The 27,236-nt window shown below is 38.3% G+C and overlaps 2 protein-coding genes across 3 annotated transcripts in view; both read right to left on the bottom strand.

Annotated features, from left to right (window-relative positions):
- The window catches only part of LOC307169567 (uncharacterized protein), a 199,603-nt gene that overhangs the window by 77,652 nt on the left and 94,715 nt on the right, over positions 1–27,236 (bottom strand). The gene's annotated exons all lie outside the window — the stretch shown is intronic.
- LOC307169676 (uncharacterized protein) overlaps positions 22,942–27,236 on the bottom strand; it is a 31,145-nt gene continuing 26,850 nt past the window's right edge. For both annotated transcript variants that reach the window (XM_079890417.1, XM_079890418.1), the window contains one exon: positions 22,942–23,541. In XM_079890417.1, coding sequence (XP_079746543.1) covers positions 23,535–23,541 — 7 coding nt within the window. In that variant the 3' untranslated portion in view covers positions 22,942–23,534. The remainder of the gene's footprint in view (positions 23,542–27,236) is intronic.

The following is a 27,236-nucleotide window of genomic DNA, read 5'->3' as shown; positions in this document are numbered from 1 at the left end:
ATAGGAGTGAAAGTAAACACACTGTGTCTGTGTGTGTTTGTGTGCATGCACGTGCATGTGTGTGTGTGTAATCAAGCTCATTCCACATTTTTTTTTTCTCTAGTACCAGGCCTTCATTTATGTGTGAACATTTTTAGATTCATGCTGGAATTATTGATTTTATTTACCAATTTCAATAAAAATGCTCTCTTTTGCAGTCACACTTGTTTGTTTGTGTTTGTCTCTCTGTGTATGTGATCTGTGTGTAGTCATGTTCTTTCCACGCTGCATTTGTGCTCCCATACCATACCTTCATTTATGTGTGAAATTTTTTAGATTTATGCAGAAATTATTGATTTTATTTCCCAATTTCTATAAAAATGCTCTCTATTGCAGTCACACCTCTCTCTGTCTGTGTGTGTATTTGTGTCTGTGTGTGTGTGGGCGCATATGTGTGTGTGATAATGTTCATTCCACATTGCATTAGTGCTCTAGTACCAGGCCTTCATTTATGTGTGAGAATTTTCAGATTTATGCTGGAATTATTGATTTTATTTGTCAATTTCTATAAAAATGCTTTCTATTGGAGTCACACCTGTGTGTGTGTTTGTGTGCGCGAGCATGTGTGTGTGCAAGTGATCATGTTCGTTCCACATTGCATTTGTGCTCGAGTACCAGGACTTCATTGTGGTATTAAAATTTTCAGATTTATTCTGGATTTATAGATTTTTTTTGACAAATGAAAAATAAAAACCCATTTTTTCCCGATTTTCCCATTCATTTCAATGTGGGGTCATATTGACCCCAAAGGTCATGAGTGTGACTTTTTTTTTTACATGCCTTTAGAACAACCGAATCAAGCCCAGTTTTTTTGTGTGTGTATAGATAGATAATGTAGGAAAAGTCACCAAATTTTATTCCACTGAGATGAAGGGAACCATTTTTTTTAATGAAAGAAAAGTCGCTTGGGGTCATATTGACCCCAAAGGACAAATGAGGGTTAAAAAGGACAAAAAACTGCTAAGTGTTACCAAGGGGTACCGCTCCTTTAAGACAGGGGGGGAGAACAAAAATAATAACTAAAATGTACTCACAAAAATAAGCAGATTTATTGACAAATAAACCAATAGGACAATACATATGTCAAATCAAAGAAAAGAAAATACATTGTAGAACAAAAAAACTCATTCCCCCTCGAAGGATATTAATGACCAGCCAACCTCCTATGAACCCCAATACAATCCCAATTTTGTCACACAAAACAACTCAAAATAAACAAAGTAAATGACACAAACAGAAATCATATTAAATGAAAGGAAACCATACTCAAACCAACACAAAGAAAGAAATTCCACTGCAAACTTAAATCTCATGCAAATAAATAGTTAATGTGTTTTAAAGCATCAGTATAGTACAGAGAGTACAAGAGTTGGCTGGCAACACGAGGCTGGGAAGTGACATACAAACAAGGAAAAAAAAAAAAAAAGGAAAACACCCCACTAGCCAGTACGAGTCACAACATCCATACACATTGCGCTGGAGGCATACAGCACGCACATATCGGTACTGGCTAGATGGGGAAATCAAAACAAAACAAACTCAAGAGGAACAGCGATCAACTAAACCTAATACAAAAAAAACAAAAACATGATTAGAAATACAAATCAGCAATACACAAAAAGATAACCACAAAACGTATTTATTTAATCTCAGTAGAAAATAAAATCAAGACACATTCAAACACTGTATAAAAAACCTCAAATTACCTGCAACACAGCCACTAATCCTGGACTAACTTCCAAGATAGAACCGGGCGTGACCAATGGCCTACAAATCCACACTGTTTGGCGTCTATATTAAAAACAATTCCCTAATTAAGTAAAAGTCTTCATAAATATGAAACAAAGCAATCACTATTTATTTAGCCTACCTGCTCACCAAACCGTTCATGCACAAACCAACATGGACCTGTCACCGGACCGCACAATGTTTGTGTCTGCATTAAAAACATCTAATTTAGTAAAAAAAAAAGCTTTGTAAATATAAAACAAAAGTGTCAACATTTGCTTGGCCTACCTTCTCAACCAGACCATGTCTGTGCACCAACACACAAGGAAAGGCTACCAAACAGCACAATTCCACACAACAGATTGGACTTCCTCTCTAGGCCTCCCTAGAGGTGCCTGCTTAAATACCCTCTACCTAATTGGCCACGCCCTCCACTAATTGCCACCTCACCGGCTACATTCTTCCCCCTAGGAATTAATCGGCGACCCGCCGATACACACACAAAGAAGTGTTCTCATCACCATAATAAACAGCATATCAAATCTGTCTCTGGGACTACAACTCCTCCCCAACTACTGGTGCAACGGCAGCCCGAGGCAATCTATAAGGGTTTGAATGCTGACCCGCTGTGCTCCTCCTAGAACGCCTCAGCTCTAAGGGTTGAGCCTCTGATACAGGGGAACTCTCCAAAGTACTATACTCACCTGTCCTAGGTGGTGACACATCACAATCAGTTTGCAATAATACACATGATGCCGAATCGCTATCTGAATCGGTGGTAGACCCACTATTCGAGCCAACTGCTTCAGACACAGTAGAGTCTACGTCACCTAAGACAGGGTCAATAAACGCCTTACGCATTTCCATCCGATGAACCTGCTTCACAGGCCCTGCCTGAAACACAGGAGCAACAGAATACACAACGCCCTGCTCTCCTGGTTCACGTACCACCTTATAGAGACATGAATCATACACATCCTGAATTTTATGTCGTCCACGATGATGGCTTTTGAGATAGACCAACTCGCCTTCTCCAAAACGCGTATCATTTACTCTACCCTCATCACGTCTGTTACGACGGGCAACCTTTTCTCTCAGCCTCTCCTGTACCTCCCCATATGCTACCTGAAGCCTACCTTGATGTTCCACAATCCACTGATCAGGTGTCTCTGCAGTCTCTTCCCACTGATTATTTAACAAGAAATCAACTGGTAATTTGGGTTCACATCCAAACATCAAAAAATACGGGCTCATACCTGTGGAGTAATGCACTGTAGTGTTGTAAGCATAAACAAGCTGTGGCAGATGTTGAGGCCACCGCCTCTTTTTCTCTGGGGCCAAAGTCCGCAATAAATCATGGAGAGTACGATTAAACGTTCGCACTGCCCATTACCCTGTGGATGGTACGGGGTAGTGCGACTCTTCTGTACACCATAAACCTTACATAACTGGCTAATAAGGTTACTTTAAAAATTTCGTCCTTGGTCTGAATGCAGACGACATGGGACCCCAAACAAATGGAACCAATGCCGGACCAACACCTCCGCTACAGTACTCGCCCGCTGATCCCGAGTAGGGATGGCCTGAGTGAACTTAGAAAAAACATCAGTGAGCACCAACACATTCTCCCTCCCATCACTTGCAGGTTCCAACACGGTAAAATCAACAGCCAAAATTTCATGAGGCCGGGATGCTTGTAGTGTTCCCATAAACGACCTCACCTTTGGTTGAACCGCTTTAGCTAGAATGCACCGCTGACACTCCCGACACCACTGTTCCACATCTCTCACCATCCCTGGCCAATAACAATGACGCTTCACTAATTCTACTGTTCGGTCCTTTCCTTGATGCCCATGACTGTCATGCAAACTACAAAACACCTCCCTTTGAAGTTTTTGAGGTAACAATAACTGATATATCTCTCGATGACCATCAGGTGTGTATGCTAAGCGATAGAGGCACCCATCCTTCTCACACAATCGGTCCCACTGCCTAGCCAGCTCCTTTACAGCTTGATCCCTACCGGTCAACTCTGAAGAACGCAAGACACTCCCTGCCTCCCAGGCCTTGGCAATAGGTCCAATGACTGGGTCTGCCTTCTGCAAATGAGAAAGATCTACCTGTGAACATCCAGGCAATGCAGCAACTTCACTGGCACTCACAACTACCCGCTCTGGAGAGCTTCTCCTCACCTGCTCCTGTAACACTTGGGGAAGTTCTGTTCCTGGAAAAACATTGTTCATGGCCTGCCGAGACAGTGCATCAGCATTTCGATTCACCCTTCCCGGGCGGTACTTAATCACAAAATTGAAAGATGCCAACCGTGATAACCATCGCTGTTCCAGAGCACCCAACTTTGAGGTCTGCAGGTGACAGAGAGGATTATTGTCACTATAAATAACAAAGTCATTCCCCAACAAATACTCTCTAAACTTATCACATACAGCCCATTTTAGGGCCAGACACTCCAGTTTCATGGAGCTATAGTTCTCCATATTCCGCTCTGTCCTCCGCAGACCCCTACTGGCATAGGCAATGGGACGAAGCTTACCACCCTGCTCCTGGGATAAAACTGCCCCCAAACCTTGATGGCTTGCGTCTATCTCCAGAACAAACGGCTTACGGAAATCTGCATAAGCGAGCACAGGTGCAGTAACCAGCTTTGTCTTTAATGTTTGGAAACTGTTCTCACACTCTGCATCCCACACAGAAGCTAACGGCAGCCTTGGGGTCTTCCCCTTTCTTGCGGAACCACTCAGTCTTGTTACCAGTTCATGCAGAGGCCTGGCTAGCTTAGCAAATCCATCAATAAACCGGCGATAATAGCTGGCAAAACCTAAAAATGAACGAAGCTCTGCCAAGTGTACTGGACGACTCCATTCTTTTACTGCTGCCACTTTGTCAGGGTCAGTGGACACCCCCTGCTCAGACACTAGGTGCCCCAAATACTTCACCTGCTTCTGAAAAAAACTGCATTTGCTCAGTTTAATCTTAAGACCTTCCTGCTGCAATCGCTTAAAGACCTCCTCCAGCCGTGACAAATGCTCCTGTACAGAAGTGGAAAATACAATTATATCATCCAGATACAAAAGCAAAGAAGAGAACCGCTTATCCCCAAACAGCCGTTCCATGAGTCTTTGGAATGTCCCTGGGGCATTACACAGCCCAAAGGGCATACGGTTAAATTCAAACAACCCAAATGGAGTACAAAAAGCTGTCTTTGCCTTGTCTGCCTCTGCTACCTCAACCTGATTGTACCCACTTACTAAATCTAAGGTGGAAAACCACCTTGCCCCAGTCAGAGCATCCAAAGACTCTTCAATTCTCGGCAGTGGATAAGCGTCCTTTCTAGTTTTCGAATTCAAGTGACGATAGTCAACACACATCCTAATTGTTCCATCCCGCTTCTGCACCAGGACAATCGGGGATGAGTAAGGACTACTACTCTCCCTTATCACCTAACTGTCCAAAAGCTGTTGAATATGAGACCTTACGGACTCATACTGAGATGGAGGAATTCGTCTATATGGCTGTCTAACTGGTTTATCGTCCTCCAATGGAATCTCATGTTTAATCAGAGCTGTACAACCTATATCGCCCTCAGTGGTGGAAAAAATTACCTGATATTTATTTAATAGCTGCTTTGCCAGCTCTACTTCCTGTTCAGTAAGTCCTTTACAGGAAGGAAGGTCAATGTCACCACTGGACAACTGCTCAGCCACATGAACAGACACCTGAGCACTATACACATTTTCAGGACATATTTGTAATGTAGGCCCTGGGGCAGTATAATACGACGTGGTGCCACCCACACCACCGTACTACCTACATTAACAATGGGTGCATACACTAACCCCCTCTCTGCATATACCAAAGAGGGAGACAACAACAAACCCTCTGGAAGGGCATTTTCCTCTGGCCCCAAAGGTTCTAAGAGAAACTCTATCATAGCACCTGAAACTTGGGGACAGGTCACCGGAACCATGGTCATGGTACCTGCAGCAACACGGACAGGGTTTTTACCCTGAACTCTCACCTTGAAGTCAGAAGAATTTGAGACAGCTTAAATTTTTTGACAACAGCGGAGTGCCTGTTTCCATGCTGGGGTAGCTGCTCGTATTTGGGGCATCTGAAAAAGCTCAGTACCATGTTCATTAAATAAATTAACATAGCACTCCCGGATAATATTCATACCCAACACAGCTGGAATCTTCTCCTTCTGAGCATACATACTAGGGGAACAGGCATCTTGTACAATCAAAATCCCTTTCCTGGGTAACGTTACCCCAAATAAACTGACATCGAGTTCTACATATCCCACATATGGAATATCCATCCCATTTGCAGATTTCAATGCTAACCATGCACAGTCACGGAGACCACCTTTCCCCAAATCAGAAAAATAATGGTTAAAATAACTCTGTTACAGTGGTAACCATAGACCCTGTGTCCAGTAAGCACAACACATCAACCGTTCCCATTTTAACAATTAATGTTGGACAAGACCCTACCAAACTAGAAAAAGCTTGAGAATCACTTGAGCCTAATGTCCTCATCTCCAGTGTGTGGCTCTGCACACTGGAGGACTCTAGTTTTCCGCCGATGAGACAGACTCAGCAACTGCCCCCCCACTAGAACCTGAAGCAGGGACAGACCTAGTTTGCATATTTGTTACACAATATCTTGCTATATGACCAGCTTGATCACATTTGATACATATGGGTTGGCCATCAGGTGTTCTACGAAATCTACTAGTCCTAGAAGTTCTGTTAACATTACGTGCAGTCCCTTCTGGAGTACTCAAAGTTTTAAGAATCAAATCCAATTGTGCCTGTTGTCGTAGGACCATATCTTTCAATTCTGCAAATTCAGAACCAACAACTCGATTCTCTTCACATGTAGCAACCGCTTGAGTTTCAAATAAATGAGGAACTACTCTACTTGACCTATTTCTTTGAGGCTGTCCCTCCTCCACCCAACGCATTGCCTCCTTGCGCAAGTCAAGGAGAGTCAAAGAAAAATTCTGTCTCACCAACCGCTTTAGTTCTCTACGAAGGGTATGGTCCTGCACATTTTCACAAAATTGATCTCGCAGAACCACCTGATAATCAGACACAGCATTAGGGTTAGCTTTTCGTACCCTATCCATAAGAGCCATCAATGCATGAGAAAACTCTTGTAAAGATTCCCCCTCCTTCTGCTTTCTATCAAAAACTGTTGTTATAACATAGGGAGAAGAAGAACAATACAGTTCACGCAACACTGCAAATATCTCAGTGGAACTCTCTTTAACTTCCTCGAGCCTAAACTTAATTTCAGTCCGAGCCTCCCCCTCTAAATGATCATAAACAAACATGGCTTTGTCTAATTCAGACATATGTCTCCCTCTAATACAACTTTCCACCTCTTCAATCCAATCCTCCAGAGAAAGAGAACCAGGAGACAATTTACCAGAGAATTTCGAACATTTTCTTTCTCTAGGCACATATATAGCCGGTTCCCGCCGCTGTCCATTACCCTCTAGGGCTGAACTCGATACAACACTTGCTACCCCTCCAGCTTGATGAGGCTGTCTTAGTCTTTCATTTTCAATTCGCAGTTGCTCTAACTGCTCTCGTAGTTGCTGCAGCTCCTCTGCCATAGCTGCAGCAGACCAATCCGATGTCGGCAGAAGCAGTCGTCCCACAAGCTGATCGCTGTTCCTCCCTGCCAAAAAAAACAACAAAAAAACAACTATCCACTTCCCAGCCTTTAATACCACATAAAAGAAAATGGTTGCCCTGCCGACTACGCCAAAATGTTACCAAGGGGTACCGCTCCTTTAACCCTCTGAGGTCGACAAACGCGCGGGCGCGTTTTGCTGGATTTTCTCCACATTGTAGCACTATAAACTTAAATTACTAAGTCATTTATAGTCATACAGAAAAAAGAAATATAAAAAAAGAATCTGTGATATTTCTCCTTTTGTATGTGTCCACTTACAATCAAACCAAAACATTGTGCTTTTGTAAAATAAAGAAAATAAACAGGGTGTGCGTTCTGCCTCTCCGTCGCGGTGATCTTTTTTTTCTTGAGCACGTCTATAAACTGAAACAAAACTCAGCGAATACTTGTCACACATTTATGAGCCATATACCTTTATAAACATTTAAGTGTGTACTTTTAAATGATCGTATTCAAAACGAAAACAAATATTCTCTGTTTAAGTAATTTGTATAAAACCAACAAGATGTCCAGCTTCTCAAACGCTTCCTAATTATTTCTAATTTGGCCCACGCCCACTCGCGCAAAAGATATTCACATGCAAATCTCCACATGGAACGCGGACTCGCTCATTACCTCAACAACAAAACACTTCACTTTTCGTCGAATTTGAAAGACGTGCCTGAGCTTACATTGGATTTAGGCTACCTCAGAAGAAGAAGAACGCGATTTGAAGACAAGAAAGATAAGGTAAGAAATTCTTACATATTAGTTTGTTATTGTTGCATAAATGTCACGTTGCAGTTGAACTGTTGCTAGATATATGGGGAATATTATAATATTTAGACCTGTGTTTACTGTTACTGTGTTTGTGGATATCTGCTCAAACGTAGATATGTATATGGTAACCATAATGTTTTATATTTGAGCGCGATCGCGTTTGAATGTATCATATTTTTGATAGCGATCGCGTTTGAATGTATCATATTTTTGATAGCGATCGCGTTTGAATGTACTGTATCATATTTTGGATGAAAGCAAAACGCACCAAACGGCTTCATGTTTTTATTATTATCTCATCATAACGGATGGAAACATTTGAAGTAACATGATAATCAATATATTTTTCTCTAGCTTAGTTGTTGTTACTGAAATCTTTTGGAAGATTTATACTGCTATAGGTTATTTATTGTTATTTTATCCGGCATTGCGCATATACCTTATGCCTACAAGGCACAACAAACCTGGTGTTCATTATATTATGTTGGGAACGTACGTGTGTGTGTGTGTGTGTGTGTGTGTGTGTGTGTGTGTGTATTCTGTGAATTTTAAAAAGGAATTTTAAAAAGCAATTTTAACCAGAAAAATCTAATATTTATTTCCAAAATCGTGCAGGCCTTTCTCTTGATATCAGTATGTTCACTTTTTTTTTCAGGGCCCAGATGCCACTGAGGACTTCAACATTCACACGAGTCTCTGTACGTGAACACGGTAAAGTGAAAATCTTGGAAATGAAAGGTATGTACAATGTTTTTAGGAATGGCACAAAGGTCTGTCTTTGAAGTGCTTTTTTGGCATTTGTTGTGTATCTTTGGATTATGTTGTGTTGTAAATAAATCCAAACAATTTAAAAGCCATTCTTTTTTAAAATCTCATTTACAGTATTGTGCAAGGTTGCCCAGAATGGCAGGGCCTGAGAGCTCCTAATAGGGCCGTTAGGGGAGGTTCTTTGTCTTTCTCAGGTGAGAAAATCCATACATATTAATGAGCTCCCGCATAAAGCTTTCTAACACAAAACACGTCGTAAAATTTTTAAATCAATATATTGTCTTATCTGAATGAGCAGTCAGGGTGATTTTCACATAGTTTTGCAGCAAATATCCCTTGTGAAAAAGAAGTGTGCTTAATTGTATTGAAAGCGTACTTTTTGTGTGCTTAAAATAATCAAAGTATACTTTTTGAAAAGTGCACTTGCAGATAATATAATAAAATTAAAATTAAAGACCACTTAAGTGTACTTAAAGGGAATACACTTTAATGACAATATTTATTAACACACTTAAGTGCACTTTTTACAAATGCACTTTGTAATAATATCTAATTAAGTTTAACTTAAAGTAAGTACACTAACATCACAATATTTATAAACACACTTAAGTGCATTTAAAAAAATGCACTTTGTAATAATGTCTAATTAAGCTTAACTTAAAGAAAGTACACTTTCATCACAATATTTATAAACACACTTAAGTACAATTTTTACAAATGCACTTTGTAATAATGTCTAATTAAGTTTTACTTAAAGAAAGTACACTTTTATCATAATATTTATAAACACACTTAAGTGCACTTTTTACGAATGCACTTTGTAATAATATCTAATTAAGTTTAACTTAAAGTAAGTACTCTTTCATCACAATATTTATAAACACACTTAAGTGCATTTTTAAAAATGCACTTTGTAATAATGTCTAATTAAGTTTAACTTAAAGAAAGTACACTTTCATCACAATATTTATAAACACACTTAAGTGCACTTTTTACAAATGCACTTTGTAATAATATCTAATTAAGTTTAATGTAAAGTAAGTACACTTTCATCACAATATTTATTAACACACTTAAGTACACTTTTTAAAAATGCACTTTGTAATAATGTCTAATTAAGCTTAACTTAAAGAAAGAACACTTTCATGACAATATTTATAAACACACTTAAGTGCATGTTTTAAAAAATGCACTTTGCAATGTCTACTAAGTTTTGCTTAAACATACATTTTAAATAATTATGATTTATAGTGTTTTAAATTTATTAAAGTTAAAGTTATAAGTTATTAAAGGGAATTTATTTTGATGTATTGACTAATATATAAAATAACAGTTTTAATGGAAAACATGGAAAATAATTGATTTTAATTCCAACTCAAGTGTGTTGTCCAAAATTAATTGGTTAATGTATTTTAAATGTGTTTTGTCTATAATATATACTGTGTGCATTATGCAGTTGAAATGTATTTTTCCAATACATCTGCTTATACAATATAATCCAGTACAACTTATTGTTGACATTTTTATCACCAGCCCTTGCTCTATGAACTCAACTAGTGTCAGCTTTCTATATAATATTTGAAAATAAAATGTAATATATGAGAGGAGTCTAATAGTAATGTGTTGTAGCTACTTTACATCTGTGAACATAATACAAGTTTTCAATATCATTATGTTGTTCTAAGTCAATTAAACACACATTTAAAATTGTATTAATTGCGAGCAAAAGTTAAACAAATGTAAACAAAATGAATTTGCATTTAAATTCAGTTAAAATACATTTAATTTTAATCACACTAGACTACATTGAAAAAAAAGATTGACTTTTAGTTAGGTTAATGAGTAAAGTTTTGTGAACTTACAGAGTTTAACAACACAATGAGTTAGAACAACTTTAACTTAAACAGAAAAGCTGAAATAACATTTAACCATGCATGATATATGAATATGTTGTTTAATGCGCATGCGCGAGAAATACTACGTCATTATGACGCTCTACTTCACTAGAGTTTGAAAAATGCGCTATGTTTTGCGATGCGTGATGATACTGAAGCTAGCCAAACAAGAGAACAAAAGGAGCACCACGTTTGGATGTTTGTTTGCAGATGAGACGTTATGCTGCAAATAATCAATCAAGTAAGTATATATTGATGCTTTCTTTAGTTAATTATTTTTTCACCGTAACATGTCAGTTGCTGAGTGCATTTTAATCGCAGATATTATAAACTCAGTACACTCGGGAGGTGAATTAATCATGTTTTCAATAATTTATATATGATTGCATTCTAATAATGTCTTACATTGTAATGTGAGGAAGGCGTGTGTGGTCGTGTTCGAGGAATTTGGTTGCTGATTTTTTTTTTAAACCAAACCGACTTTTTTAATTATTTTAAACAAGCTACTAAACATTTGCTGAATGCTGATCCAATATTGTAACACTCAAAGACGTTTATATACATTTAATACAAATAATCAATCTTATAACCACCATAAATATTTAATATATTAACGTTACCCACCTCTAGAAAAAATGCTTGTAATGTGTTCAATTTCATTTTGTATTTAAAGAGTTGTTCAATTACTATTTGTTTTGGAATATGTAATATTTGTGTGTTTACCTGGATTTAAACATTCATTTTGCAGGATCAGTTCATATTTGTTATTGGAGATACAGTGCAAGCGGTGTGGAATCACAGACCTGTATTGATGAGGTGATGTTACAAGATTTATCATGACAGCACATCCTGATCAAGCTAAAACACTACTTTCAAGTCACTAACTAACGTTATCCCTATAGCTTTTAAATGCTTTGAATCTTTTGCATGTGCAAGTAATAAATTCCCACCTGTGCATTTACACCTGCCCTATAATCATCATATATTTTATAGGTAACAAACCAAAGGAAGAAGGCTTGCAGCATTGCTGTGTCAACTGTGGTAAATACAGGAACAGGAACATCCTTCATGAAGATAGCTATGTGGGGCAAGCTTAAAATGTAAGAATACCTTTCTTAATTTGCATTGGTCCTGGGTTTGCATGGGTCATATACTGTATCTTTGTGTAATTGATAAAGTTATGCTTAATTCGCTGTAAAGTAGCAATAAAAAGGTTCTCTATTTTTAATCACTTTAAGCCCAGTGTCAGTAAAGATGGCGTAGTCAGTGGAATCCTGGTGTTTGTGGGAAATAGAAGGAACCTTGCCCAGCTTTCTACTACGATGTGGCCCTGATGACTGAGGTAATCAATCACATCACACAATTTATCAACAGTTAACAGTCAAAAGTTTACATACACCTTGCAGAATAAACTGCTTCATCAGGGTAGTACTAAATAAAGATAAAACGTACATTTTTGTGATCCCTATTATTGATAAAATTGTTAACATTTTGCAGATACTGCAAGGTGTATTTCAACTTTGAAGTGCAACTGTATATCTATCTCTTTCATTCAATTGAGCCAAATATAATAATGGACTGGATCTGTATTATAAACAAATTTTCTGTTTTTTTGTTTTTTTCCTCAAGGCATTTTTTTCTGACTTTCCTGCATCTTTGAAACATTTCCATTCACATATACTCTGGAGAGCATCTGGGACATTGACATAAACAGCACTTTCCAACAACTTAAAAAATTGGGTGACAAATCATTTTGATTTTTGTGCTTTTGGAGTTCTTCAGTGTTTTTTTTTTTTTTTTTTAGTGTTTTTTTTTTTAGACAAACTTAGATTCACTGTAATGCAAGCATTTGGTCCTGTTTAATGTTGGTGCTGGTAAAGGTTTAAAGGGATACTCCACTTTAAAATGAAAATTCTGTCATCATATACTCACCCTCATGTTGTTTCAAACCTGTATGAATTTCTTTCTTCTGCTGAACATCCCTTTAAGAGCTAAATAACAAGGTTCTGTAACTTTTAATTAGGTCTCATTTGTTAATATTAGTTTATTTTATAGCCAACATGATATAACCAAGACTAATATTATCTTACTTAGACTAATAAATGCTTAAAGTATTATTCATTCTTAGTTCATGTTAACTGAAGTAGGTAACTAGTATATTTTTGTAAAGCATTACCCAAAGGTCTCTTTCCAAAACTGTTTGTGTTTATGCATAGTGTTTCTTGGGGTTTTCTTGTGCATCAACAGAAAGGTTTTTATGTACTTCTTTTAGAGATTATTTTGTCAGTAAATTTAGAGGGTTTTACATTTAGTTTTGTTGATTGTAACATTGCATTTAATTCACACTTAAGTGTATTGTTAACTGACATTAAAGTATATTTTAAATCACATTAATTGCGTGTCATTATATTGTGTAGTGCACTTTAAGTATATTTTAAAAACACTAGAAGCAATTATGAAAGTAGATAAAGTTGTAATAAAGTACAAATTAAGTTGTTCCAAAAAATCACTCTTAATGGCAACTTATTACATTTTATTTCAACTTAATATGTGATATATTTGAAATTAATTGCAATTAATGTGCATTCAGTGTGTCGAAAACATTGCATTTAATTCACACTTAAGTGTATTGTTAACTGACATTAAAGTATATTTTAAATCACATTAATTGTGTGTCATTACATTTTGTAGTGCACTTTAAGTATATTTTAAAAACACTAGAAGCAATTATGAAAGTATATATAAAGTTGTAATAAAGTACCAATTAAGTTGTTCCAAAAAATCACTCTTAATGGCAACTTATTACATTTTATTTCAAGTTAATATATGATATATTTGAAATTAATTACACTTAATGTGCATTAAGTGCGCCGAAAAGATGGCATTTAATTCACACTTAAGTGTATATATTTAAAGTATATTATTTATGTAATAAGTACACTTTATAAAAGTACACTTAAGTGCACTTTTTTTTCACAAGGGATTCTAGGCTACGTCATACAATTTTCAAAAGTCTTGTGAAGAAATAATCAGTATGGGTTTCATGGCCTTATATCAGTGAGAATTTTTTTTTGTATTTTCACAAACCACGCATAAATGTCATTATCTCAAAACTACAAACTTTTACATACATGCTGCTGATATATTATTGGGGGGGAACAAAAATAACTACAATGTACTCACAAATATAAGCAGATTTATTGACAAATAAACCAATAGGACAATACATATGTCAAATCAAAGAAAAGAAAATACATTGTAGAACAAAAAAACTCATTCCCCCTCGAAGGATATTAATGACCAGCCAACCTCCTATGAACCCCAATACAATCCCAATTTTGTCACACAAAACAACTCAAAATAAACAAAGTAAATGACACAAACAGAAATCATATTAAATGGAAGGAAACCATACTCAAACCAACACAAAGAAAGAAATTCCACTGCAAACTTAAATCTCATGCAAATAAATAGTTAATGTGTTTTAAAGCGTCAGTATAGTACAGAGAGTACAAGAGTTGGCTGGCAACACGAGGCTGGGAAGTGACATACAAACAAGGAAAAAAAATAAAAAGGAAAACACCCCACTAGCCAGTACGAGTCACAAGATCCATACACATTGCGCTGGAGGCATACAGCGCGCACATATCGGTACTGGCTAGATGGGGAAATCAAAACAAAACAAACTCAAGAGGAACAGCGATCAACTAAACCTAATACAAAAAAACAAAAACATGATTAGCAATACAAATCAGCAATACACAAAAAGATAACCACAAAACGTATTTATTTAATCTCAGTAGAAAATAAAATCAAGACACATTCAAACACTGTATAAAAAACCTCAAATTACCTGCAACACAGCCACTAATCCTGGACTAACTTCCAAGATAGAACCGGGAGTGACCAACGGCCTACAAATCCACACTGTTTGGCGTCTATATTAAAAACAATTCCCTAATTAAGTAAAAGTCTTCATAAATATGAAACAAAGCAATCACTATTTATTTAGCCTACCTCCTCACCAAACCGTTCATGCACAAACCAACATGGACCTGTCACCAGACCGCACAATGTTTGTGTCTGCATTAAAAACATCTAATTTAGTGGAAAAAAAAGCTTTGTAAATATAAAACAAAAGTGTCAACATTTGCTTGGCCTACCTTCTCAACCAGACCACGTCTGTGCACCAACACACAAGGAAAGGCTACCAAACAGCACAATACCACACAAAAGATTGGACTTCCTCTCTAGGCCTCCCTAGAGGTGCCTGCTTAAATACCCTCTACCTAATTGGCCACGCCCTCCACTAATTGCCATCTCACTGGCTACATAAGTCTCTATGAACAATGGAAAGGGCTAATCAGAACATCCAGAGAAAGCCTAAACACTGACTTATCAGAGCACGAGTTGTATGAAATGGCCGATGACATTGAAAAAGGTCTGAACAACATGATGAAGGTCTACAATGAAATAAGGGAACGTACTATGCCATCTTCTGACACAAGATGCAAAATGGACTCTTGTGAAGCAGTAACTAGAGACATTATGAAAATACTTAATGAACGTGTAAGGAATAATTGACGACAGGCCGTTGAATTATTAGAAAAATAATGCACACCCGAGGTGGTAATGTGGTCACGATGCGAAGTGGAGTGGCCGTTACACCTCGGTGTGCATTATTTTTCGAATAATTCAACGGCCTGTCGTCAATTATTCCGCTTGTACTACAGTTACCACACCTCGAAACATTGTTCAGATTATGTATTTCAAGACGTTTGTAAAGTTTTTGTCATTAAAACGCTCTTGTATGTAGGACTAATTTCTTACGCATCTAATCAATGCCTCCGTTGCTAATTCCAAAACGTCATTTTAGAGTTAGTAACGGAGGTTTGAGCCACTGATAGCAGACTAATGCTGGGACACACGACTAGCTGACACATTCTCTGACTGTTTTCATCGACTGCAGCAGATTTTAAACACCGACTTTGAACACCGACTGAACGCGCTGAACACGCGTTTGGGCATGATCAGTCATAAGTATCAAATTACATTCATAACCGGCCTTAAAGTGTGTCCCCGGCTTTATGCAGTTATTAATGCAGTTATTAGAGAGAGATATTGCAATAATGAGACAGAAAAGCATGTGCGTCAATATTATTATTTATTTATTAATTTAATTTGTTTTAATTAATTCATTCATTCTTTTTTTTTTTCATTGACAGATGACAGTAGACTATAGCCAAATAAATTAAACACAAAGCCCTTTTAACAAGTGGGCCTATCAATAATTATTTATTTGTTATTATCTGCAGTAAAAATCCGTACTGCATGACTATCCATTTATTTAGCCTATATTCAGTTTAATTTTCTATTGATTATAATATAGATAGGACTATATACTTTATTTATTAAAATTAAACTGCATGTTTCTATTGATTGTGAAGCTAGACATTGAAAATTGCAGATCAAGCGCATGGGGCTAAATGCTTTTTCTTGTTATGAATTGTATCCTATTTTCCATTATTACCGTTAACTACACGAAGTGATATGGAACTGTAATGCGGTCAAGACCTGCCTGGAACTACTTTAGCCGTATATATATATACATACAGACAGACAGACAGACAGATAGATAGATAGATAGATATAGATATATATAGAGAGATATATAGATATATATAGAAATAGAGATATAGAGATATATAGATAGATAAATACAATATACTACAGGTTTTCTTTTTTTACTGGCTGAATGTTTTTGTGCCCAAGATTTAATTAGATTGATTTAAAGATTTATGAATACATTTCTCTCTGGTTTTGTTTGGCAGCTGTAGTACATGTTTATGATTAGAAGAACATTAGAACACAATCTAAAAAAAAGCTTTTTAAAGCAGAAGTTAAAATCACAAAATTAAAAATAAATAATTACAAAAGCAGAGTATAAATTTTAACTGGTAAGATGAATCTGAGCTTAGTAATTGACAGTATATTAGCCTACATTTGATTTACCCCATTACAATAGTCCCTTTACAGTTATTGCTATCATAAAAATACACTTGTAGGTTTAAAATTCTAAATAAGGCACATCTAATGTCCAAATATCAAATATTTTATCATATATATAGTACTTTATTGTGGCTTTCAATTCAAACACATTTAACACAATTATACAAATGGACAGTTCCTTTAAAGACATCATATTTTCCCCCAATAAATATTCCTTATTATTTATTTTTCCTTCTACTTTTTTTTTCTTTTGTGATAATACCCACCAACACATAGCCTAAAAAACACATGATTAGAACAATAACCAAAAAGTAGTTAGACACTTTTATATGATTTAAGGGGGAAAAGACAAAAAACAATAAATAGATATTAATAAAAATTTAACATTCACATATTTATATCAAACTCTTATAATGACACATAATTCCTAATAGTTATTCAAGTAATATTATTTGAATATAAAATAATCAATATTAAATAAGTCAATAAATAAAATAACAAATAACTAGAAATAAAAGGGAGGGAGGGTTATATAAAAATGTAGTTAATGTAGGCTAATATATATTCCTTTATTTTATGGAATATTCTTTGATTTTAGAGTTGCACATATCTTTTCAAAATGTATACATTTGCTCTTAATTTCATGTTATCCTCTCCATAATGTACTTTAGAAACTAAATCTACTCATTTAAAACTGGGGATTCTTGCTTTCTCCAAAAAAGTATTGCATTAAAAGCTGTAATTCTCAGCATTCTAAATAAGTATACATCATCTTTATTAAGTAGCATAGGTCCTATACCCAAAACTATATTTTGTATCTTTATATATTTAGTTTCTTAAAATAAACTTCCCTGAATTAGGCTACTTCTGTTCACTGAAGTACTTCTGTTCGCTAGAAGTTCACTGCAACTTATCCAACATCATAAAGATAAATTATTATGATTAGAAGATATTTCTAGTGTTATAAAATATCGCGTTTTAATTTTCCAAGCAAAATGTATATTTTAGTCAGAATTATTGCGCTCCTATTTGGCGCACATGCGCACAGCAGCGCTCGTTCAATATGAAGATTAGCAGCAAAATGGATACATTTGCATGACTTTCTAACATTTACAGATGGAGAATATAACTGTAAAATGTAAGTTTTGCACTGAGGGGAAAAAAAAACCCCGCACAAAATATACGCTGTTTGATGGTGGATCGATTTGATCCACGATCGACCTCTAGGGCTGCTTTAGAAACGCGTGCACACGCAATTATCTAGACTTGATAAACCTGGATCAAATTAGTGAGATTGCGTGAACTTCAATTACCTTTTATGGAAAGCAGTTCGATGCCAGGAGTGCATATCTTTTCCCTAACGGTGATGTTGCTACACCACCGCTGGTTTATGTATACACACACACTACCACCCTGAGATTTCCCCGTGGCTTCTGCGTCTCTATCCAACCTAACAGGCGCCCCAAAGCCGCTGATCGATAAGTCCGTGTCGGTGTCTTTAGACGACAGCCACGTCTCACTGAAGGCCATAATACAGGCATTCCTGTATTCCTGTATTCCTGTAAATAGTTTGAATTTGCTTGAAGCTCATCAATCTTGTTTCTGAGCGATTGAGCATTTGCGAGTATTATTGAAGGGAGTGGAATACGGCGTATTTTTTGTCTTTTTAACTGAAGTCGGACGCCACCTCTCCTTCCTCGCTTCCTCTCTTTGCGAGAGTTTTTGCGATCATTTCCAGGAGACCTGCGCCTAAAGATTTCAGCTAGAATGTCTTCAGATACAAGCGGGTCCAAGTATATATTTCCCATACACGGACTGTCCCATTGCATCAAACATTCCCGAGAGTATGTCCTTACCGGCTCACGTTGCTGGCTGCGTTCGCCTTGGACATAATAAATCCATAAAGTCCATAAGATGACAGCGTATGGCAACTGTTTGAATGAACAATCGTATCTAGTCCATTTTCATCAAACAACGGATCAAAACAGGAAACTTATTTCAGCACTTCTGACAAACAAAACGGAGACAAACAAACACACCTGCTGCTGGTCGCTACAGGAAGAGTAGCGCCCCCTGAATTAAATGAAAGGTACCCTGCATGTTTTGCAAAGATGAAAAACACCAGTTGTCAAAGTGCCCTAACTTTTCAGATCAGCCCTTAGAGGAGAAGCGCACATATGTTAAGGACAATAAACTGTGCTATGGATGCTTAAAGGTGGGCCATAACGCCAAAGATTGTTGCCATCGCCACACTTGTGACATTTGCAAAGGAAGGCATCCCACTTGTCTGCAAAATGACAATCACAAGGCATATGAAAGATCTCGCAGCTCTGGCAACACCGCTCCAAGCACTCCAAATGAAACCCCGACAGTCACAGCTCTCAACGTTACTAAGGTGGGTGAGTCAAGTAGCACATCCATGATCGTTCCTGTTTGGGTGTCTACGGTTCAGAGCCCGTCTAAAGAGCAATTAGTTTACGCACTATTAGACACACAAAGTGACAGCACATTTGTCTGTGAAGAATTAAGCAACCAGCTATGCGCGGACAGCCGGACACTCACCCTGTAAAGTTAAAGTTAACTACCATGCTGGGTGTTCACTCTATTGTTAAGAGTCACAGAGTATCTGGTCTGCGTGTGAGAGGTTATGACTCAGACATTTGCATCGACCTACCCCTCTCATACACCAAAGACTTTATTCCAGTTAACTATGACAACATACCCACTAGTGACACAGCAAAACAATTTACCCCATCTGACAGAAATTGCTGATAAGATACCACCTCTTCTGAGTTGTGATGTTGGACTCCTTATCGGATTTAACTGTCCCAGAACTTTAGCTCCAAGACAAGTTCTACTAGGAGAAGGTGAGGAGCCATATGCCATCCGCACAGACCTAGGGTGGAGTATCGTTGGAGGCTCCACACCAGCGCTCAATGAAACTCAGTCAAGTTTGTGTCATAGAATCACAATAAAGGAATTACCCCCTGTAACTCCCATGGACGTGATTAATGTGCTAGAGTCAGATTTTAAGGACACTAAGGCAAGCGACAAAACAGTCTGACAAGAGGATCTCATCTTTTTGGACAAGCTCAAGGAGGGAAAAAGGAAAAATGATCAAGGACACTGTGAGATGCCTCTACCATTCAGACAAAGGCCACACTTACCCAACAACAGGAAGCTTGCTGAAATCAGACTTGAACATTTAAAGCGAAAGTTCAACAAAGATGAAAAGTACAAAAGAGACTATATAACCTACATGAAAGACATTATTGAAAGGGGTGATGTCGAAGAAGTACACAATGAAGGAAAACAAGGTGAACAATGGGACATTCCCCATCACGGGATTTATCACCCCAAAAAGCCCACTAAACTTCGTGTTGTGTTCGATTGTTCAGCCAAACACAATGGTACAAGTCTAAACGATCATCTTCTCCAAGGGCCAGACCTGATTAACAATCTTACAGGCATCCTCCTACGGTTCAGACGACATCCTATTGCTCTAATGTGCGATATAGAGATGTTCCACCAGTTTCAGGTCCAGCGGTGCAAAAGAGATTACCTGAGTTTTCTGTGGTGGAAAAACGGCAACACAGAGACACAGCCACGGGTATACAGAATGAAGGTACATCTTTTCGGTGCGACATCATCTCCAGAGTGTGCAAATTACGGACTAAAGTATTTAGCTAAAGAACACTGTCACACACATCCTGTAGGATCTGAGTTCATTGAAACGGACTTTTATGTGGACGATGGAGTCACAAGCACAGACACAGTTGAAAAGGCAATACAGCTCGCACAAGAGGCCACAGAGATATGCAAGCAAGGAGGGCTCCGTCTACACAAATTTATCTCAAATAGCCCTGCTGTTCTACAAAGCATCCCTCCGTCTGAATGTGCAGTAGAGACAAAAACAAAGGACTTAACATTCAAAGACATGCCACAAGAAAGGGCCTTAGGCATCCAATGGAACGTTGAAAGGGACTGCTTCAGATTTGACAACACTTTAAAAGACCAACCAGCAACACGTAGAGGCATCTTATCTACTGTTGCATCCATCTACGACCCCCTTGGCTTCCTGGCGCCATATGTGCTTCACGGAAAAAGGATCCTGCAGGAAATGTGACACCAAGGTATCAACTGGAATGACTCCCTGCCAGAAGCACTGAGGCCAAGGTGGGAGAGCTGGAAACGTGACTTTGCCAACTTAGACAAGGTAAACATAACTCGTTGTTACTTTTCTGCTAGTTTCGGCGACCTTAAAGAAATAGCGTTGCACCACTTTTCGGATGCGAGCACGAGTAGTTATGGACAATGCACCTATTTAAGAGCCAAGAACGTTAAAGAGGAGATTCATTGTTCACTGGTAATAGCCAAAGCCCGTGTTTCTCCTACTAAGTTGACTACAATCCCCAGACTCGAGCTAACTGCAGCTGTAGTTTCAGTCTCAGTTAGTAACATGTTGAGAGATGAACTCTGCTACGCTCAAGTCAAAGAGTATTTCTGGACTGATTCCAAGGTAGTTTTGGGCTACGTAAACAATGAGGCGCGTCGTTTCCATACTTTTGTAGCGAATAGAGTCCAAAAGATTTGTCAAAGTACAAACCCTCAGCAATGGTTTTATGTGCCATCCGAAGAGAACCAAGCCGATAGTGCATCTAGGGGTAAATCGGTCACTGAGCATCTCTCATCTAACTGGTTCACCGGCCCCTCCTTTCTCTGGGAGAGGGACCTGCCCACAACACAAAGTGTAGAGCTGGAACCATCCCTTGGAGATCCAGAAGTCAGAAAAACACAAGACAATGTTAATCAATGTTACAGTGACATTTAGCCTTGCAGAACGTTTGTCCAAGTTCTCGTCATGGTCCAAAGCAGTCACAGCTTAAGCACGTCTCATAAGAAGGGCCAAGAAAGTCAAATCAAAGACCTGGTAAACATTGATTTTCATGCTTGCAGCCCCTCCAAAGAGGCAAAAGGTGTGTTAATGTAAATCAGTCGAGCATTTTGTCTGTAAATATGTTTGTTTTTTGCACCATGTGAATGTGAACAATGTTAGCTGATCAGTTATATCATTTGTATACATTTCAGCTCTTACGTTGGTGATATGGTGAACGGAGTAAAGTTTATAAAGGATTAAACATCATAAAACCATCAGTAAAAGTCTCATCCTTGTTCGGGGGGCATGCTACAATTTATATATTTATTAATATTACTAGTATATTTATTAAGATACTCTACATTCCTACCTCTGAGCCACAGAGCTCCATCATCCACGAACAGTTTGAGTTTCATGTAAATATTTATTCATATGTATGTTGAATGCTACACTTAATTCACATTTATAAACTTAAATATTGAAATGTGCTTTCTCTTCCTTCATAAAATTGTAATGACATTTTTTTACTCCGGTGGGGCCAATCTTCATGATCTTGCCTAGGTCCCCACAACCCCACGGGCAGTACGAGCAGTAAACCGAGGGTAACGCGATTTGACGCCATTGACTGGCGACTCCCTCACACATCCTTGGTTATAATCGCAATTTTCTCACGGTTTACAAATAGTTGGAAACATTTGGGATATTGTAAGTAATCAAATAAACATGAACTTCAGTCCCCATAATCCTTTGCCTGGACTCATCATGAATTATTGCTTTCACCTGTTTGTCATTATTGTTTGTCTCAGCCTATTTATACCATTTTCTCTGTCATTTCTCATCAAGGTTTTGTAGTTGTCACACTGCACGTCTGAGCGCTCTCCCTTGTCTCTTGTGTTTTTATTGTGGATTGTTTGCAAGTGTTTTGACCCTTTGTCTGGCATATGACTACGATTCTGGATTTTCCAATGAAGCTGCGCTTGGATCTTACTAAAGTCTCAGAGTGATCCGTGACGCGTTCCCCTCCCAGTCTAGGGGTCGGAGGAGAGGTAACAAAGGAAAAGAAGTATGATAATGTAGAGATGTAAAGATATGTGCAGAACACACTTCAGCCTCAGTCTCAGAGTCAAAACATAACACAACTTTAAGGAAAAGTAAAATATTTATTTCCTTCACATATCAAAAAGGCTTCACAAAAGATGGGGATAAATCTTCAGGAGAGAGTAAGGCCCAAAATAATAATCAGAAAAGAAGCAACAACACGAACTTCCCTGAGCTTCCTCTCTAACCAGGAACTGGAGGAAAAAAAAATATATACATTTTGACAAAAACAGAATTAAAGACAATTATGAAAAAAAATCAGTCAAGGCAAATCAATCATAAAGATCTTCTTTATCAGATCTACTGTGTCCATCTCCTCTCCTGTAAATCTTCCCAAACTCAACACAGTGATGAACACATGAGGTCCAGATGACAACATGGAAATACATTTCAATATTTATTTTAATGCTTGATCATTTGTCAGAGTCGTGTCAAAGAGACCTGGAGTATCAACAACAGTTACTGGTCGACCATCAACTTCACCAACTCTCTTTTCACAAACTGTCGTGACTGAGTCTAGTCTTAATTCACTGACAAACTCATCTCTTCCCAGAATACTGTTTCCTGTTGCACTCTTCCCATTTCCTGTCTTCCCGATCAGAGCAATCCTCAGACACTCCTGATCATCTTGTTCATCTTCAGCACCTGAAAATCACAGCGGTATAAAGAAAACTTAGTGAAATGAAGCTCATAACTTTAGCATTTTCAAAACATTGGCACTTGCAATAATAATAATGATAATTAAAGCTGCAAGCAGCATTTATCAGGGTTCAAGCATTTTAAGGCCTTTAAGCAGATAAGGCAATTTACTAATGAAACATGTGGTTTTTAAAGCGTTTTAACAGTTATAGCGCCACCTATGGTCCGATCTCGAATCTATAACCCTGTTATAGCTACCCAAAGGGTAAATTAACAATTACAATAGGGTTTCAGCACTGAAGTGCTTGAATCCCTAATAACAATAATAATCAGAGTCCTGCACGGGTCTGATTTTGTAAATCCGCACCAGCCCGTACCCGCAGTGCTTCAAACCGCATCCGACCCGTTATCCGTCAACAGCACTAATTAAAATCCGCACCCGACCAGCTTAAAATAGAACCGACACCCGAAATAAAATCAGTTTAGCCAATCACATTATAGACACAATTACAAAAATGTTTATTGCCAGGTCATACAGAAGTTATAACGACAAGAATTAACACAAGGACAACTTCAGCCGAAGCTGTCAAAAGGCCGGTAACTTACATGAAGAACATAACGTTCACAATATTGTTTTCTTCAGATAACTCCATATTTCACCCACACACTGGACTTGACTTTTGATGACGTATTGTCGACAACTTTACAATCTCCACTAGCTATTCTTTTCTTCAACTCCTCAGCATCCATCTCGACGACTGCAAGCAGATCGCACGCGCGCAGTTATGAGGAATTTTTAAAAATGAAAGTAGCCTAGGTAACATTATAGATCCTGAAAGGGCGTGGCGCGTGGGCACAAATAAACTGATGTGTATTTTAAATTATTTTATCAACTTGAAATACAGGAATATTTTTGTAGATGTGTTCCTAAAAATATGCATATATTTTTACGTTTGCATGTGATTGTTTTAAACCCGTGTTTAGACCCGTGTTTCCCCCGTGTCCGACCCGACCCCCACCCGTATCCGACACAGTACGCTGATTTCACGCAGCCGCCATTTTGAAATCGAAAGTGAGGCTCCGGTGGGAAAAACGCCGGAAGTAAAGATAAACAACAATGCCTTTGGACTACCAACCTGAAGCTGCTGCCGCGATTTACACTTTTGGATGTTAATATCCAATATAGGATATGTATATAGTTCATTCCTACTTCTTTTTTTACTTTCTGAATTATATAAAAAAATATATTTTATTTATAAATGAATTTCACTGTATATAGTCTAAAGTATGAAAGAAATGTATGTACAGTTTTAGAATTGACACAACATCATTAAACACAACATTACGCCATCGCATTCACGACTCTCCTGTGATTAAAGGCGACACTTCCGGTTTTCTTCCCACCGGAGCCTCGCTTTCGATTTCAAAATAACGGCTGCGTGAAATCAGCGTGTTGGATATTTTTCACCCGTTTGAGCAATATTTGCGGGTCACCCGTCGGGTACCCGAACCAGGACTCTAATAATAATAAACTCAATGGATGGATACTAGGGCTGGGCCAAAAAATATTGATTTCTCGATATTAATCTATTCTCATTTTTTCGAATAGATATCGAATCTTAAATCCCAATAATCGATTAGTCATCTTGTTTTCAGTTGATGAATGAATGAAACATTGTAGCGCACATTCCATCCAATAAATCGCAATAATCTTTGTGCTTTGTTACTATTGATATTAAACAATGTCTCAGATTTCAAATTCCATTTTCTTACGAAATTCAAAAACAAATACCGTTTTGGCACTGTGGCGAGAGATCGCTCTGGCTCAGCTCTAGAGAAGCACATGATCTTCTCTTCCGCCTTAACACCAGTTACAGTGCCAAATAAACATGAATGAGCATCTGAAAGTGTGTTAAATGATAGAGTACAACTTATCGAAATCCGTATCATGTGACATGGAATCGCTCAATCAGTGTTTCAACAGTGGAAAGACGTTAGTAAAACAGCTTGTAAACAATGTCATGTAACGCCACATTTACCTCAGAAAAACCACATCCAGTGGCCATAAACTCGTCAGTCAGCTAGAAAAATTAACTCTAGAGAGGAGGATTTTGCTAAATATATGCACCATATTATATATTCATAATGCATGTTTGAATAAAGCTGGCAAGTTTTTATAACAGCCACCATTTAAATGTTTATATTTCATATAACTTTATTATTATAAAAATAAATAAAACTGTCATTTAAGTGTTTGTATACAAATAAGTTAATTTTTACCTTCAATATTATATTAGGCTAATGAAGCCTAGTAGGCTACAACTGACTCCATAGTTTACAGCATTAGTTAAGAGATTTGTGTTCCACATTCTCTTCCACCTCCCTCTTCTCTTCACCTCTGTTCCATTTCCACCTCCCTCTCCTCTTCACCTCTGTTCCACATTCTCTTCCACCTCCCTCTCCTCTTCACCTCTGTTCCATTTCCACCTCCCTCTCCTCTTCACCTCTGTTCCACATTCTCTTCCACCTCATTCTCTTCACCTCTGTTCCATTTCCACCTCCCTCTCCTCTTCACCTCTGTTCCACATTCTCTTCCACCTCATTCTCTTCACCTCTGTTCCATTTCCACTTCCCTCTCCACCTCTGTTCCATTTCCACCTCCCTCTCCTCTTCACCTATCAATTCCACATTCTCTCCCACCTCATTCACCTCTTCACCTCTGTTCCACATTCTCTTCCACCTCATTCACCTCTTCACCTCTGTTCCACATTCTCTTCCAACCTCATTCTCCTCTTCACCTCTCTGTTCCATTTCCACCTCCCTCTCCTCTTCACCTCTGTTCCACATTCTCTTCCACCTCATTCTCATCTTCACTTCTCTGTTCCATTTCCACCTCCCTCCCCTCTTCACCTATCAATTCCACATTCTCTCCCACCTCCCTCTCCTCTTCACCTCTGTTCCATTTCCACCTCCCTCCCCTCTTCACCTCTCTGTTCCACATTCTCTTCCACCTCCCTCTCTTCACCTCTGTTTCACATTCTCTTCCACCTCATTCTCCTCTTCACCTCTGTTCCATTTCCACCTCCCTCTCCTCTTCACCTGTTCCACATTCTCTTCCACCTCATTCTCCTCTTCACCTCTGTTCCACATTCTCTCCCACCTCATTCTCCTCTTCACCTCTCTGTTCCACATTCTCTTCCACCTCCCTCTCCTCTTCACCTCTGTTCCATTTCCACCTCCCTCCCCTCTACACCTCTCTGTTCCACATTCTCTTCCACCTCCCTCTCCTCTTCACCTCTGTTTCACATTCTCTTCCACCTCATTCTCCTCTTCACCTCTGTTCCATTTCCACCTCCCTCTCCTCTTCACCTGTTCCACATTCTCTTCCACCTCATTCTCCTCTTCACCTCTCTGTTCCACATTCTCTTCCACCTCATTCTCCTCTTCACCTCTCTGTTCCACATTCTCTTCCACCTCATTCTCCTCTGTTCCATTTCCACCTCATTCTCCTCTTCACCTCTGTTCCACATTCTCTTCCACCTCATTCTCCTCTTCACCTCTGTTCCATTTCCACCTCCCTCTCCTCTCTTCTCTGTTCCACATTCTCTTCCACCTCCCTCTCCTCTTCACCTCTGTTCCATTTCCACCTCCCTCCCCTCTACACCTCTCTGTTCCACATTCTCTTCCACCTCCCTCTCCTC

This window comes from Squalius cephalus (genome assembly GCF_949319135.1).
Source record: "Squalius cephalus genome assembly, chromosome: 1".
NCBI classification, from domain to species: Eukaryota; Metazoa; Chordata; class Actinopteri; order Cypriniformes; family Leuciscidae; genus Squalius; species Squalius cephalus.
The sequence above is the reverse complement of the archived record's forward strand: the minus strand, read 5'-3'. Positions and strand labels throughout refer to the sequence as shown.